The sequence below is a fragment of the Protomyctophum bolini genome (assembly GCF_963924005.1).
Source record: "Protomyctophum bolini genome assembly, chromosome: 1".
Classification (NCBI taxonomy): Eukaryota; Metazoa; Chordata; class Actinopteri; order Myctophiformes; family Myctophidae; genus Protomyctophum; species Protomyctophum bolini.
In genome coordinates this window covers 42,348,998-42,366,594 of record NC_137862.1, presented here as the reverse complement: position 1 = coordinate 42,366,594, position 17,597 = coordinate 42,348,998, and the positions used below count along the sequence as shown (strand labels likewise).

The 17,597-nt window shown below is 44.9% G+C and overlaps 1 protein-coding gene across 2 annotated transcripts in view; it reads right to left on the bottom strand.

The window, feature by feature from the left end:
- The window catches only part of LOC308312758 (chromodomain Y-like protein 2), a 41,341-nt gene that overhangs the window by 8,389 nt on the left and 15,355 nt on the right, over positions 1 to 17,597 (bottom strand). For both annotated transcript variants that reach the window (XM_080759465.1, XM_080759466.1), the window contains exons 2-4: positions 16,539 to 17,199; positions 9,574 to 9,791; positions 845 to 1,017 (exon numbers count right to left, since the gene is read on the bottom strand). In XM_080759465.1, coding sequence (XP_080615591.1) covers positions 845 to 1,017; positions 9,574 to 9,791; positions 16,539 to 17,199 — 1,052 coding nt within the window. The remainder of the gene's footprint in view (positions 1 to 844; positions 1,018 to 9,573; positions 9,792 to 16,538; positions 17,200 to 17,597) is intronic.

Here is a 17,597-nt window from a genome sequence, read left to right as displayed (position 1 = left end):
AAAGAGCCAAGAACACTCGTCTTTTCATTGAGTCACAACTCGCTCAAATCTAACCCATACAATTCAAAGTTCTATGTAAACTACGAAATTAGGGCTTTCATTTGGTATATAGATTGTGCGTGTAGATTGCCTCTACGGAACGGTAGGAAGCGAAAAGGAAAGTTCGGCAAGTCGGATTAAACCATTTGTTGCGCTGGTGATGAACTGAAGAGCAAATGGAATCGCGCACGCGGCACAAGCCGCACAATTGCTGGCAGGCTGGCACAAATAACTTCTTTGACTATACAATTATATAAACACAATGGACACAAGGAAGTGGCAGGCACTCACTTCAGCTGATTATAGGAAAATTACAAAGAGATGCAATATGAATATTGGAGATCTCCATCTCCATTGAAGCGCGCGGTGGCCGCTCTTTACCAAACTAATTTGGTACGGCTTACGGGTGCTTTTAAATGCCACTATCGCTTTCCCAAATGTATGTGACCAAAATAGCAATTTAGGGGAAAGCGTGCCAACACGCCCATGACTACACCTCTAGGCGCAAATACCGGTGTCGGCCAAAAAGATAGCGGATGATACTGGACGAAAATACCATTAAGGGACAGAGAAAGCTCCTATATTCGTAATTTCCGGGCAGCGGCTGTATTGCGGGCCGCGCTGCGGGTAAAGACGGAGACAAAATTGGAGCCCTATGCGTCTAGTTACAGCACCCTGCCTTTTGTTTGACTCTGCTCATTCAGATCTCACACATACATGACAAAGTCACTCTGGATAAGAGAGTCTGCACTAAAGTATAGCTGTAATTGTCGCGTGTTTCGCACATGGGGCTCTCTAATCTTACCGTACGGCGTCTGCGATGCGGCTGCTCTCTTTCCTGCGATCAGTAGACAGACGTCCTATCAGGTAGGACGGTTCCAGGCCACTGCAGAACACCGTCCCCACGGCACTGAGCAACAACACTTTACTGTCATCGGCAGCGGCGTTATCCAGAGCTCTACACACCTCCTTCATTACCTACAGGAAGAAGGGAACGTTATCCAGGGCTCTACACACCTCCTTCATTACCTACAGGAAGAAGAGAACGTTATCCAGGGCTCTACACACCACCTTCATTACCTACAGGAAGAAGGGAACGTTATCCAGGGCTCTACACACCTCCTTCATTACCTACAGGAAGAAGAGAACGTTATCCAGGGCTCTACACACCACCTTCATTACCTACAGGAAGAAGAGAACGTTATCCAGGGCTCTACACACCTCCTTCATTACCTACAGGAAGAAGAGAACGTTATCCAGGGCTCTACACACCACCTTCATTACCTACAGGAAGAAGGGAACGTTATCCAGGCCCGACACACCTCCTTCATTACCTACAGGAAGAAGAGCCCATCAACACCAGGTGTTCCCAAACTTTTTTGGACCAGGTACCCCTTTTGGGGTAGATAGTTTTCCAGGTACCCCCTCATCCTCGCAACACGGATAACAATATATTTACAACCACAAGCAGTGTTTCCTGCAGGAAAAAGCTTTGGCATGGTGCTGGGCACAGGCCGCAATTTTGATTCATTAATTAATTTGATTCATTAATTAATAAGATTAATACATTAAGATTAATTTGTATTATTGCTCTTGTATTGCTATTGGAGACACTGGGGGGACACTGGGGGACACTGGGCAGGCACTGAGGAGGCACTGGGGAGGCACTCAGGTGCACACTGGTGAGGCACTGGGAAGGCACTCGGGGGGCACACTGGGGAGGCATTGGGGAGGCACTCAGGTGGACACTGGGGAGGCACTCAGGGGGACACTGTCTAAATGTATACGTCTAAATGTAGACGTCTAAATGTATACAGACGTCTAAATGTATACAGACGTCTAAATGTAGACGTCTAAATGTAGGCGTCTAAATGTATACAGACGTCTAAATGTAGACGTCTAAATGTAGACGTCTAAATGTATACAGACGTCTAAATGTAGACGTCTAAATGTCTAAATGTAGACGTCTAAATGTAGACGTCTAAATGTAGACGTCTAAATGTGTACGTCTTCTCTTATGGGGGTCCCTGGCATATCTTTTCAAATGGGGGTCCACGGGCTAAGTAGTGTCAATTTGGGGGTCCTTGACATGAAAAAGTTTGGGAACCACTGCTTTAAACACTTTAGCACTTTATGAACATGAACAAAATATATGGGTCCCCCCCTGGAACTCCCTCAGGTACCCCTGGGGGTCCCCGGACCCCACTTTGGGAACCACTGCTCTACACACCTCCTTCATTACCTACAGGAAGAAGAGAACGTTATCCAGGGCCGACACACCTCCTTCATTACCTACAGGAAGAAGAGAACGTTATCCAGGGCTCGACACACCTCCTTCAATACCTACAGGAAGAAGGGAACGTTATCCAGGGCTCGACACACCTCCTTCAATACCTACAGGAAGAAGAGAACATTATCCAGGGCTCTACACACCTCCTTCATTACCTACAGGAAGAAGAGAATGTTATCCAGGGCCGACACACCTCCTTCATTACCTACAGGAAGAAGGGAACGTTATCCAGGGCCGACACACCTCCTTCATTACCTACAGGAAGAAGGGAAAATTCTTCCTTTAGCTATAGAAAAATAGCAGATCTACAAGCTCATAGCGCGCCCACACTACGAGCTTGTAGGTCTGCTATTTTTGAAAAATCGACTGACATATAGAAACATAGCTTTTTCAGAAAACTGTCATGATGTAGAAGACATTTTTAGATTCTGATCTCAGGTCAAAATGGGCTAACACACGGTACAAGTTAAACGCCTTAACCATATATTTATAGCATGGCACAGCAAGGATATGATATGACACGTTCTTGTACTTTTTGCACCATACTGATATGACAAACTGCAGTACACAACAAATCCCCTGGATCACCTCGTTATTATCCATGCCGAGGGAGAGAGAGAAGCACACAAGATACAGATAATCACCTTTAAGGCCTCACTATGTTGAATTACGTACACAGCCTACACACCTGAGAAATAATGGTAAACACTAGGAATAGAAAAAAAATCTTGATCCGTACACACATGGTTTGAGTGGAATGTGGGTAGATAGATACACACATCTATATGTGTTAACCAAATGAACCCTAGCGTCCCTGGACCAGTGGTGTTTTTGGCATTTTTTTATTTTAGTTTTAGTCATAGTCTCTTGAATAGTTTTTGTCACATTTTATAGTCACCCGGAATGTCTTAGTGTTAAGGCCTATTCATAGTCTGGATTTTCGGTGGTGAGGTGACCACTGCTCCGGTGGTGAGCTGACCACCGGAGCTGGTTGCTGGTTTGCTCTTCACCGCGGCTCGTGACGTCATGTTGTAGTTCGGTGGTCACCTAACCACCAAAAATCCAGACTATGTATGAGCCTTTAGTCTAGGTTTAGTCGACTAAATATCATAGGATTTTAGTTGACTAAATCTACAGTTGATTTAGTTGAAACAGTTGCCTACAATATACAAGCTCACTCACAACACGTCGCGCTGTGACGCGTTGCGAGCTTGTAGATCTGCTATTTTCAGCATGCAAACAAGTGTAAGATGACTTACACTGTCTCTTGTCCACTAGTCCCTTCCTATACATTATAGTCGAAAATGTCAGTATATTTAGTCTTAGTTTTAGTCATCATAGCTTATAGTTTTCATTTAGTTTTTGTCAGTGGAAAAAGGTAGTCGACGAACATTTTAGTTTCAGTCGATGCTGATCGTCTAATTGAACCTTTTTAAAATGTTTTTTTAAATAGTAAAATATGGCTAATAAGTTTAGGGTCTATTGTGGTCTATAGCAGGCGTTCTCAACCCGTGGGTCGCGACCCCTCGGGGGGTCGCCAATTTATTTTCGGTGGGTCGTGAGACATGGCCAAAGCATTTCCGGGGTCTACAGCCAAAAACGTTGAGTAGCCAGACAACCCTTCCACAACCTCCACCTATATAGAGTCTGGAACTACACCTCTACCTTTTTTTTAGATCGCAAAGGAATGTCGGCTGAAATAAATCAGGAGACAACTACAAAACTCTCTGCCTCCTTTTTCGGAGACACTCGGCATCACAACTGGCCCAAGTTACAACTGTCAAAGCCAACACGAGCAAGCTGGATCCAGGCACTGTCATTGAGAAGGCTGTTAAAGCAGACCTACAGTAGGTGTGCTGTGAACATGTGGGACCACAGGCACAGCATCCATCCGACTACTGCAGATTCTGTCACTTCGTAAATATCCTTAGCAAAAGGGACATTGTGCGGGAGGAATCCACAGCTGCTGAAGCTGTACAGTTGGATGGGTAGCCTGAAGCCTCGGTACCCAGGCTTTCATTTTCCTTCACATTCGGCTCAAAAATGAAAGCCTGGGGAAACGAGACACATTTCCTGGTCTAGGAGTGGGAGTGAACTACAGTGCAGAGGAGCGTCGCTCCAGATTCATCAGTGACATCAGTGTTTTCCGCTGTTTTCTACCAGGGAGGGGAGGGGAGGGGCCGAGGGGGGCGGGCGCTCAGATCGGTGAACCAATGTGATCCAACGCCGTTATCCTGACGGCACCCGCCCTTCTATAACAGAAATCACGGTCCCTGGGCCAGACTAATGGATGGGTGGCTTACAGATAACGTATTTTGAAATGATCATCCTTCTACCCTAATGGAAGCACATGGCCGTTTATCCGTTCTCCTTCTCCTACCAAACCACATAAATATTACTTTTGTCAGACACGCAATATTTCGCTGTGACGCAAATTACCCACTCCCCGCCCCCTCCCACTGCGCACGCACGAAAGCGCACACACACACACACACACACACACACACACACACACACACACACACACACACACACACACACACACACACACACACACACACACACACACACACACACACACACACACACACACACACACACACACACACACACACACACACACACACACAGTGAGCACGATCCAGTTAGTGGGGTCAAGGACAGAAATCAGGTTATGATGCACAATAGGAGGTACAACTATTTCTCATAGGAATAGATTACGTGACAACCAGGAATAGTCTGGTGACCACTGCAGAGACGGGTGACAGCCGGAATGTAGACAGCAACCGGGAGCAGTATGGGTTGACGCCCCAGCCTGTGTCTTCCTTGAGGAGGAAGCCCAACAAGCCCTTGGTGAGGCCTTTAGGAGGGCCATTCAAGACGCAAGCGGAGCCTGCAGCACCATCGTTGCCCAGGTGGAGCCTGCAGAAACATTGCGGCTCAAGAATCCACCATTCCTGAATGTAGTGCCTGGTGCTGGGAGTCAACCCACAGAACTTAGTCCTTCCTTTCACGTGCCAGATTGATCTACCTCCCAGTCCCGGCAGAGTAGTTCCGGAGTACACAGGTTCATGTACTTTTTATTTGCATTGTGATCCCCATAGGGGGATTTTAGATCGCCTCATATAAGAACTGTGTTTGAAAAATGGTGAACAGGTCATCCTGGCCGTTTCATTCATATGGATATGAAGAATCAACTGACTGAGAGAAAACGCTAATGTTACTGCCACTGAATTAGTTACATTTTCGCTAAAAACAGACTGTATCAAATATAAGTGGCTGACTGTCGTAAATGGTACAGATGCACCTCCCTGACAATATCGCCGAGACAGCTTGTTTATGTTTGGACCACAATGCTTATATGAGACGATTTCAAGATGACCCCATGTTATTCTCCATAGAGAAATTACTTCCGTGAACCAGGGGATGAGCGAGTGACTTCGGTCTCATCCCCTCGATTCCCCTTTATTGCATTTTAAAAGCTGCCTCTCTGGTTTTCCTGATGGCGTGGAAAATGTCACATTTGAAAGCAAATTTCAAAGCAGGGAAAGTGCTTTGAAATTTGCTCCTAGAAAGTGCTCCTTCCCTCTCAGCGATCCTCAACAAAAGAAAAAGACTGACCACTCTTTCCACAGCAGTTATTATTGTTGCTGTGCATCTATCTTTTCTCTCTCTCTCTCTCTCTCTCTCTCTCTCTCTCTCTCTCTCTCTCTCTCTCTCTCTCTCTCTCTCTCTCTCTCTCTCTCTCTCTCTCTCTCTCTCTCTCTCTCTCTCTCTCTCTCTCTCTCTCTCTCTCTCTCTCTCTCTCTCTCTCTTCACGTGAGAGGTAATGGGTATTATTGCTGTGGTTGATTGAAGGCCACGCAAAGTAAAGCTAGCAGAGGTCTTTTCTTTAGATTATCTCAGCTAAAGCCATTAGTAAAAGCATCCACAGACTCCTTTGCTTTAGCAGCTTCCAAAGACTCAAAGACTGAGAAAGAGCACCAGAGCTATTTGATAAGCCCACAGCTAAAAGGCTTACTGTCTGCCATACATTCACACATATTATGCCACCCACACACAGTATAGAAAGCCACTTCAATGGCTGTGAAAGACAGCCAAGGGGGCACGGTGGCACAGTCGGTAGTGCTCGGTACGGACTGTCGGTAGCGCCTCACAGCTAGAAGGTCCTGGGTGAGGCGGGGTTGGCGAAAGGGCCTTTCTGTGTCGAGTTTGCATCTTCTCCCCGTGCCCCCTAGGGTAGGTACCCTCACAAAAAACTACAGTAATCCTGGTCTCTAAACTACCTTCCCCTGGCCGGCCAGAATAACGTGTTCCTTCCACGGGTCCGGCCGGGGAAATTCCCCCCTGTCAGGTGAAAAGAAGCAGCTTGGACTCTTCATGCTTAGAAGGCAGCATGAGCATCAGTCCGCTGCCCCCCCAGGTTGGCAGAGGAAGTGTAGTGCCCAGGATTACATTAGATAATTGACACTGGGTGAAACAACAGCCGACATGCAGCACCATGCAGACGCACTGATGATTCAAACCGAGACAGCTTCTCTCTAGAACAATACACGACCTTAGATGTATTCAACAACCAGAAGTGCAGAAACACCCAGTTTGCTTATATCAGTCAATGACTGTCAGGATTGAGGAATATGCCATGTCAACCCTTTTCGCAACCAGATCTTATTTTAATGTTTAGGACACAATAAACCCTTTCCTGGTCTCTCGGTGTGTAATACGTTTTTTTTGTTATATAATATGTCATGTTTGTGACCAAAAATGTAGGGTTACATATAGGGTTAAAATGTATTGTGCCACTGTTATCTATATACTACAACAAATGCAATTAACATTGAGTGACTGCAGTTTCTTCCAGTGGTGAAATGTCCCTTTTTAATTATGACACCATGACATGAAAATATAATATTTCCATCTGATTTTAATAGTCCATAGGCTATGCATACGACAGCCTTTAGAAATATTCTCTTTCACACCAGGATGTATGATAACTAGACTAGCAGCAATAACCCAACTATCTCCCAGACTGCCCAAAGTTTGAATGCGTGTAGAATTACATTAAGAACAAAAAGATAAGATATGTTTCAATGTCGGGTTATAAGGCTGTCGATGGTGACTAGGGCTCGGTGCAATAACCGCAATAACGCCATACCGCCGGTAAGTATCGGGTTCATTACAGAGGTAACATTTTAAAATTAAAAAAACAACATGCCAGCAATAATGTTAACTAATTGGTTGGGGAGGCGCACAGTTGCTGCGTGGTGGTGGAGCGGCTGGAAGTTGAACCTTTCAATTCATCAGACATCATATTTGTCTCAGCAATCTAAAGTCAGTTAACTCAGGAATTTGTTTTGAGTATATAAAAAATACTTGATAGTGAATACCGTCATAATACTAATACCGTCATTATACTATATTATCTTTTATATATATTATCGCCCAAATTACATTATTGTTAAGCACCAATTGTATGTGTGTGGTCATTTTATGTTTATTAATGGGGCATTCCACAAATTTTCAACATTTTACTATGTCATTAATATACCTTAGAGCTGTTGTGGAAATAATAAAAAAAGTCCCCCCATTCTGTGTTTCCTAGAACTAGAGGTCTGAAAAAAATCATTGATCATGTGATTCAATATGTTAATGATTATTTTCTGCCTGTCATAATTTCTGACAGGCTCCCTTTCGGTCAGGTTTCTTGACTCCCCAGTCAAGAAACCTATGTGTTTTAAGCAATCTGAACGATGCATCAAGAGCTTGAGAAGTCTTTTATTGTTGTTGCTCACATTGAACATTGAAGTGAACAGCGATTCATCCACCAGATGGCAGTGTCGGCGACAACTCCTCTACAGTACTTGGCACCTGACCTCCAAATATAGTAGGATTGCCAGTATACTGCAGAGGAGAAACGGGTGACAATCAACCAAGATCACATTTAGATATCACTTATATATTTTATGTAGACATAGCACTATAGTATATATGCTGTTTCATTATATAGATATTCCACTGTTAGGTTCTTAGCTTACGTATGATACATGACAATGTTTTGTATATGATGTATTACCATGTTTTTTGTTATTGCTTAGTGTAAATCACTCTGGATTAAGAGCGTCTGCTAAATGCCTAAATTGTAAACCAACTCATCTGTCACAATTTAATGGTGGATATACAGTACATATACTATAGTATATTTGTGATCTTTGTGCCAATATGGTATGTTGCATTTGTGATGTATGACACACACAAATGAACACACACATGTCATGCTGTATAAAAGTCCCCACTAGCTCAGCTGATATTTAGCTACAGTAACAGCAGATGGCACACACCTGGATGAGAGGGATGCGCAAATCGTCGCGGTCGGGCAGAGTATCTCTATGTTTCAAATGTTATTTTAACTATTTTATTAGTGCCTAACTTCATTAAACTACAGTGTCACACAAAAGTAGCAATAATAGGCGATCCATGAGGTCAGAGGACGTCGTGAAGTGACCTTGTAGATTGGCTATTTTTGCTGTGGTTTAGTGCGTCTTTTTTATTTACTTATTAATAAATTCCTTGACAGCCATAACCTCTATAGGGGTTAATGGTTTGATTACCGTTCACAGCCATTAAACTCTTTTGGTGCTTTATTCGTTTTTCGTATTTCTTTCTAAGAGTTGGTCTACTAATAACCCCCATGCATCCAGCTAGAATACAATACAATACATTACAAAGCGCAACAGTAGAGTACAGTAACTATAACAATAACTGTATAGTTGCACCGCTTACTTCACACAGTGATTCTTTATATCCATTGATTACGGTGCTCAGCTGTGTCCAGTTTCCCCTCATAACAGTCCCATTTTCATCCAAAACTGGAAATTAAAATTTTGCTGGCTTATGCTTGCTATATGGGACACAGCATCTTAGAACGTAAATATCTCGGTTTCACTTTTTAGACCAAAATGCAACCTTGCTTTGAGTCTGATGTATCCAAACAATAGTATTTCGCTGATCAAAAGTATGTTTTGGGTGGATTAAATGACAATTGCCGGACGGATATGTTAAATAGCGGATTTTACTGGACAACGTGGTTTCAAAGTAAGAGTACCGCTGATCATTGACATTGCATTATGGCAACGATTTTCATGAAAAGGAACGATGATGTCGGTGATGTGTGCGTGTGTGCATGCGTGCACGTGTGTGTGTGTGTGAGAGAGAGAGAGAGAGACGAGTGTGTTGACTTGACTCACCTCAGGTGTCAGAGCGTTGTTGTCCGTCGTTTGACTGGAGAGGAGAATGTGCGTGAAGCCCTCCTCTTTCCTGACCACGATGTCTCGGAAGCGACAGTTGCTCTCATTCTGTCGCACGTTGTACCGCAGCCGCTTGTCGAACACGTAGCCTTTGTCCTCGGCCAGCTTCCGCTTCACTGAGCTGTTCACGTGACTCCCGCCGTTGGCCAGAGGGGAACCTGTGAGACAGAGGGGAGGGTCAGAACTGTCCAGTGTTCCGTGTATGTTACTACTAGGCAGTGGTGTGAAGCAGGGGCTTCCAAACCTTTTCATGTCAAGGACCCCCAAATTGACACTAATTAGCCCATGGATCCCCATTTGAAAATATATGCCAGGGACCGCCATAAGAGAAGATTTTTACATCTCTAGCAGAGATTCTCAACACGTTTAATTTCAAGAACCCCCAATTTGACATGCATTAGTCTACGGACCCCCATTTAACAATTTTTTTCCCCAGGTATGTACAGTATATACGTCGACGCTAGGTGGCGTCATATCCCAGGTCCGTATATATACGTACCCCAACGTATTTGTCTATATCATGGTTGATGACTACGGAAGCCTTTAACATTGGTCCGGTTCCCATAGCAACGCCCCACCGTTCAAACTATGGGATTGCAAATATATTCACAGTGCAAAGCAGTTGAAGGGAGGATTTTCAAACGAGAGGTGTATATATATATATATATATATATAAACTCTGGGCATGGCTGTCTCCCTTTATGTTGGCGATGACACCATTGACAGCTAAGTGGTGCAGGATAGCAGCCATGCACCGGTCCAGTGGAGAGAGTGCTATGCAGTCTCTCTCCTCTGCTCCTCCTGCAGTGGCGGTCCAGTGGAGAGAGTGCTATACAGTCTCTCTCCTCTGCTCCTCCTGCACCGGTCCAGTGGAGAGAGTGCTATACAGTCTCTCTCCTCTGCTCCTCCTGCACCGGTCCAGTGGAGAGAGTGCTATGCAGTCTCTCTCCTCTGCTCCTCCTGCAGATAGCAGCCATGCACCAGTCCAGTGGAGAGAGTGCTATGCAGTCTCTCTCCTCTGCACCGGTCCAGTGGAGAGAGTGCTATACAGTCTCTCTCCTCTGCTCCTCCTGCAGTGGAGGATAGCAGCCATGCACCGGTCCAGTGGAGAGAGTGCTATGCAGTCTCTCTCCTCTGCTCCTCCTGCAGTGGCTAGTATGAAACGTACTTTGTGGTCACTGATCCGCTTTTTGACCTCCCTTTAGAAGTCACACCACTCTTTTTTTCCCTCCTTTCTCCACAATGCTGGTTCAGGGCTATAGCAGAAATATATACAACACAAGCCAAAGTTCCTCCCCTCATTTTGTTTTTGCTTGCTTACTACTACTAGGCATTTGTGAGAGTGTAACACAATTCCACACTGACTGACTTCTTCACACATTTGATGAAATACTTCAGTTCGAAGTGTGGTTCCTGTGCAAACCTTTACACATAATGGACCCTGATGATGTCAACCTGATGATGGATTTTCCACGTCTGTAACGTGGATTACAGACATAAATCTGTACAGATTACACGTTACAGATGTTACATCTGTAATTTGACACACACCCACAGGAAGTTTTTTGAGAATCAGGTCTAAATAGGTTCAGCTATGTTCAGCATTTTCTACATTGTGATGTGTGAGTGTGCTCCCCTACAAAGTCAGGTATATGACGTTAGGAATGATTGCCTTGTATGGGTGTTTAAAGGGTGTCTTGAGTGCAATCGAATCAAAGACACAGTCGTTCATCTTTCAGCCTTATATCCTCCTGCTGTCAAGACAGGTTTAAACAGTTTAAACAGTGGGGTACATCCAACAGTATGGAAGGAATCTAAAATCATCCCACTTACATCAACATTTACTGGTCCAAACAGCCGTCAGTATTTTATGTATTCAATGTATTCAAACAGGTCATGGACTACTTTGCCAATAACGATCTACTCTCACCCTTTCAGCATGCTTACAGGAAGGTCATTCCACAAGCACTGCACTTTTACAAATGAATGATGATTGGTTATCTTCCATGGACAATAGGAAATGAGTAGGTGCTGTTATGCTGGATTTCAGTGCAGCCTTTGATGTAATTGATCACACCTTGCTTGTTGATAAGTTACAGTGTTACGGTTTCACCTCCAATGCATCATCTTGGTTTATTCATTATCTCTCAGGGAGACAACAGAGAGTCTTCTTTAATGGCAGCTATTCAAAATGGAACGCCATTAACTGTGGAGTTCCACAAGGTATCTGCATTTACCATTTACAAATGGATTGAGTGCAACAAGCTGGTGTTAAATATTTCCAAGACAAAGGCCATTGTGCTTGGATCTAGACACATGGGTAAGAATCCTTGCAATGTCAATTTGCACCACACAAATTGAACAGGTGAACACAATAAAACTTCTGGGAGAAACTATAGGTATTTATCTTGGTCCAAACATATAAATAGTATTGTCGTCAAAATGGGAAAAGGAATCGGTATGACTAGGAAGTGTTCTGCTTTCATCACTCCCTCTATAATGAAATATGTTACTCATTCTTTGGTTTTGTCTCATTTAGAATACTGCCCTGTTATCAGCTACAAAATCGGATCTCAAAAAGTTGCAGATTGCTCAGAATAAAGCGGCTCGTCTGGCACTAGGCTGTTCATACCGGACAAGTATTAGTTATATGCCCGAACATCTGGCATGGCTAATGGTTGAAAATAAATGTCCACTGGTAAGCCGTATAGCTTGGCTCCTGAACATGGTTACAACACCAGAGGAGCAGCTTCTGGCAAAACTATTGTATTTGTTTTATTCAGGACCCCAGGAAGACTAGAGGCTCAGTCATGTGTCTCTAATGGGGATCCTTCAATAAACATAAACAGGTGGAATGGGAGGGACGTGATTTAACCCCTAATAACTTAGTTGACTGCAGCTAAATGATGGCCTTGCCTAGAATCAACAACAAACGTGTGAATAGAATAGAATTGAAGAAAGTGGCAATAGATTGATTGTTTTTGTGTTATTTCTCTCTGTTATAGTACCTATCCAGCATGATATATAATAAGTGTGGCCCAACTACCGGTACTCGGATTACTCCCACGATTTCTGTAAACCTTTTTCACCCGGTGGCAATGATTTAGCTGTAATCCTGGGCGTTACCCTAGCTGACCAGGGGGAGGCAGTATAGTGACCAGGATTAGCATGTTTTTTGTGAGGGTACCTACCCTAGTCTTAGGGGACACGGGGAGAACATGCAAACTCCACACAGAAAGGCCCTTTTCGGCAACCCCAGCTAGGGTATGGGCACTGACTGATGATGATGCGGGGGAGAGAACACGCCCACAGCGTCCCCGGTGGTAATCGAACCCGGGACCCTCTAGCTGTGAGGTGACAGCACTACTGACGGCGAGCCACTGTGCCCCCCCCCCCATTCTCCCACTCCCACTTAAGATGTAAAATACAGCCTTATTAGTAAAAAAAAAAGCTGTGATGACCTCTTGAACAGTCAAATAATGATTAACTATGACAGTGGAAACTGGACTGTGACCCAGCCAGGAGTGAGATCCAAAGCTCTTATCAGTTACTTCACTGCTCTGTCGGGAGTAGTAGTCATGGATGAGGCTGAATGAGACTGGCATGTGTAATGCCCGGGATTCGAACTCAGGTCTCCTGCGTGAAAGTCCAATATCTTAACCACTACTAGCACTAGACCAAAGGGACATCCCTGTGGACAAGGGGAGATATTAGATATTAGGCTCTGAGCCACTGCTACACATGCAGCCTTATTTTGTTATTAAGGAATGTGTATTTCTCACAGAAACTCTCCAGTTTGTTTCTACAGCTATTGTGCGCACCAAAGTTGTCACTAGACATGCACTAAGTGGTCACTTTACTTTACCTCTGCCCAGAACCAATGCACTTAATCTCCAGCAGCTCTCTGCAGTTTACAGTAACAGCACAGTATTACCATCAGGGCTTCATTTCAGCCGGAGCTTGGCGGAGCTCCTCTCCGGTACCTGTTACTTCAGCTCCCCTAAGTGTAGGGGGCGCCGATTGGTCCTATACGCAGACTACGCAGGCTGCGTAGGACCCCCGATTCCCAACAAGGCCTCCACCCACCATGCACAAAGAACTACGTTCAAAGAACGTTGCGCAGTGTACGCTGCTCAGAAGGGTGAAATCTGCCGTCAACAGCGTACCTTAGTGATCAGAATCAGAGACATGCCGACACCGCAGTAGTTATTTCCACCACGCGGAAACACCCCCACACTGCAAGTGTTTTTGCTTCGGTGTAAATCGGTTCAGGTTCGGACAGGAGAGTTTATTTTAAGACACACGGATCTATCAGTCATCATGAAGCGACTTTATCCATTCAGGATATGAAAAAAGAAAAGGTGTCAGACTGAAACTACTGCAGCAGCAATCAGGTAAATAAACATGTCAACTTGCAGCCTTGCAGTGTCCTGTGCTGTGAATGCCGGTTTTTGTTACTTGTTGTCACTAGGGGGGTGTCACTAGGTTCCAAACGAAGCTATCGGGTGGTGAAAGTGTTTGTGTGTGTGGGGGCCGGGGGGGAATCACCTATATGTGAGAGTGCGGGTGTTGCGACTCACAGTGAATGGTGGTGACGCGCCTGGTTGTTGTTGTTGTGGTTGTGTGTTGTACAGGCTGAGCCACGCTATGGTGGATAGTGGCCGGGGCTAGCAGTACTGCTGCTGCAGTTTGTAATCAATAATCATCTCTCTTATCATGACATGGTGACTGGCTGTAGTCTCACTCTCTGTGACTGTACAGTCTGTGGCTGTGCAGTCTGATTTGTGAAAAAGTGTTTGGTATACCTACTGCCTGGCTGTCACTCTGGGGCAGAATTACTGCCAAATAACCGGCATAAATACCCCCAAACCCGACGAAAAGCCAGTGCACACTGGCACACGCGTGCATTTGCGGGAGTTGAGCTCCGGCATCCAAGGGTTAGAAATGAATACCGATTACCATTAAAGGATGACATGAGCTATGAGGTCAAATTACACAACATTTCAATGGACAACGGAATGGGCAAAATGTGTTTCTATGCTAAGTTAATGTGCTACTCATAAGCATGGCAAAACAAATGACTATCCTCAGTGTTAAGGGCCTATTTTTCACACACAGACTTTTGAAAGAATATTCATATATTCAGTTTCCATTCGCTTGGAATCTCCACCAATCATTGGTAGGCAGGTTTCTGAACGGTCCATCCATATACAGTACCTCTTATCATTTGTTAATCAAAGTAACATTGTGTGATTAAACATGTATGCTTTCTAATACCGAGCAAGTTAAAGTCAAAAGCCTAGTAAAGCCTAGCGACTCCAAGGCTTATAAGTCTCTGCTCCGGACTCCGGAGGCAACTGGTGGCGGTGCCCTGACCGTGTCACTCTGTGGTCAGAGTGAAGTCTGTTAACAGGCAGGCAGAGCGTTGCGAGGCAGCTGATTTATTCTTCATTGTATGCCAGTGTCGCATGGCAAATATAACAAATCTACAAGCTCACAACGTATTGTGGACTTTTAACTCGGCTCACGTTTACACACGGCACCCGCCGTACGATTAAGTAAAGCTTTAGGGGAGACTTCTCCCGCCTTCTGCCCATGACTGTGGGTTCTGTGATCTCGTGAGACAAGCCGCCGATTAACGTTACGTGGCCCAGTGTCTCGCAAGAACTCGACAGCATTTACATTTATTTTTTTAAATTCGAACCTTAGTTTTTTTATATTAGATTATTCTTAAAAAAATATATATTCAAATATTCCTTCGAAAATGGAATATTCATTTGCATGCAGCGTGTAAGTGGAAATGGCACCAGCTTATAATGAGAATAGTGAGGACCAAATATACAAAGATAGGGTTGAGACAGAATAATCCTGAATGTCATTATAGCCACCCAGAAATAGATGTTAACAATCCATTAAGGACTGGAACGCATCTGTGTCACCTTAGCTTTTAATCAATTTAACCATTTTTTTTAACTTTTAACTGTTGAAAAATAGCAGATATACAAGCTCATAGCACCGAGTGCCGTGCTATGAGCTTGTAGATCTGCTAAAAAAAACTATAAGTTGTGAAAATGTGTGCAATTCTTGGAATACATATTCTTTCACAGGGAACGCTTTTAACTCATAACTTTGCTTCTGGGGGGGGGGGGTCCCTGGAACACTGGCAGTTCCTGGACCACTGGCAGCCAATTACATATACTTTCTGGGGTCCTTGACATGAAATAGTTTGAGAACCACTGATATAGAAATATAGGGTTTTCAGAAAAACATTTTTGAATACCGGTAGTTAAAAAAGCCAATCTACACACTGGCAGTTCCTGGACCACTGGCAGCCAATTACATATAATTTCTGGTGTCCTTGACATGAAATAGTTTGAGAACCACTGATATAGAAATATAGGGTTTTCAGAAAAACATTTTTGAATACCGGTAGTTAAAAAAGCTCACAACGTGTCGATTGGCTATTTTAACAATGCAATTGTTTTTAGGGATAAGGGGTTTTAACCTGACTTTGCCAGCTGGGGGCGGTATTGGGTAACCATGTTCCCCAACACCGCAACCATCTGGGACCTCTCAGGGAGTTGAGCTAACACCGAACCGCTCCGTACCGAACCAATCAGCGTGAGCTAAGGGCGGGATATGTGCGAAACCGGATGTGAAGCTATATAGACACGTCAATATGATTGGTTGTGTTTGCACGCCCACACGGTGATAGACAGACGGTCCCATCCAATCATCTACCAAGTATCTTGAAAAAAATAAACAGCCCCGTCATCGAATTGCCTCCCGAGATCCCAGATCCCAATAAGCTGTGAAACAAACTTGTGTAGCAAGCTTCTTGGATCTGGCAGCGTCAGGTTAAAGGGGTTTAGCATGGACGAAGAATAGAGCCCTTAGATCCTTACCTAGTTCAGTAGGGTGTTGTGGCCCAGTAGTATCCACGTGGCCTAATGCCCTCTCCACTCGGTCCGAGGGCAAGCCATGTGACCTTGCTGCTGCTCTGTACATGAGGGGCTCCGCCTCGCCATTCTGGAGTCCATTATGCGGAGTCCTCAGTGGAGGAACAAACTGAAGATTCCCTGCTGGAGGGGCCTTATATGACATGCTTTTACTCATCCTGTCCGTCGTGGCCTGCTTCCCCCCTCCTCCTCCTCCTCCTCCTCCTCCTCCACCCGCCTTCCTGTGCTTATGCGCGGCTCCGGAACCAACAGTCATGCCTGACCCAACTCCCACTCTGACCCCAACCCCTGGACCACAAGTCCTTCTCTTCTTGCGGGCCTCCACCCGAGCTCTGGAGGGGTCTGGGGCGGAGGGGCAGCTGGTACTGTCATGGTGCCGCGGGCCGGCAGCCGCCGCCGCCCCTCCAGAAGAAGATATCTTGGGAGGTTTCGGCCGCTTGTGTGCCGTGTGCGGTCGCAAGGTGTGGAACTGCTCGATGAAGTCCTCACAGTGCAGCAGGTGGTGTTCCGGCTCCCATGTGTCCTCCTTACTCCCGTAGCCTTTCCACCTAATCAGGTACTCCCACTTCCCCTTCTTGTTCCGCCGCCTGTCCATGATCCGCTCCACCTGAGGACCAGACAGGAAGACAGTACACTGTAATGTTATACCCATTAACCCATTCTGACCTGAGATCAGATTCTAAAAATGTCTTCTACATCCTGACAGTTTTCTGAAAAAGCTATGTTTCTATGTCAGTCGATTTTTCAAAAATAGCAGACCTACAAGCTCGTAGCGCGCTACAGTGGCGCTCGGTGGCGCTCGGTGGCGTGCTATGAGCTTGTAGATCTGCTATCCCCAAATATGATATTTGGCCGCCGGACCCTCATCTGAAAATATGTAGTTCCAGGGAGCCCCCCCAAGAAGCAAAGATTTGCGTTAAAAACGTTTGCTGTGAATATTCAAAGATTTGCACACGTTTTCACGATTTTTCAAAAACAGCAGATCTACAGGCTCGTACAGAGCGT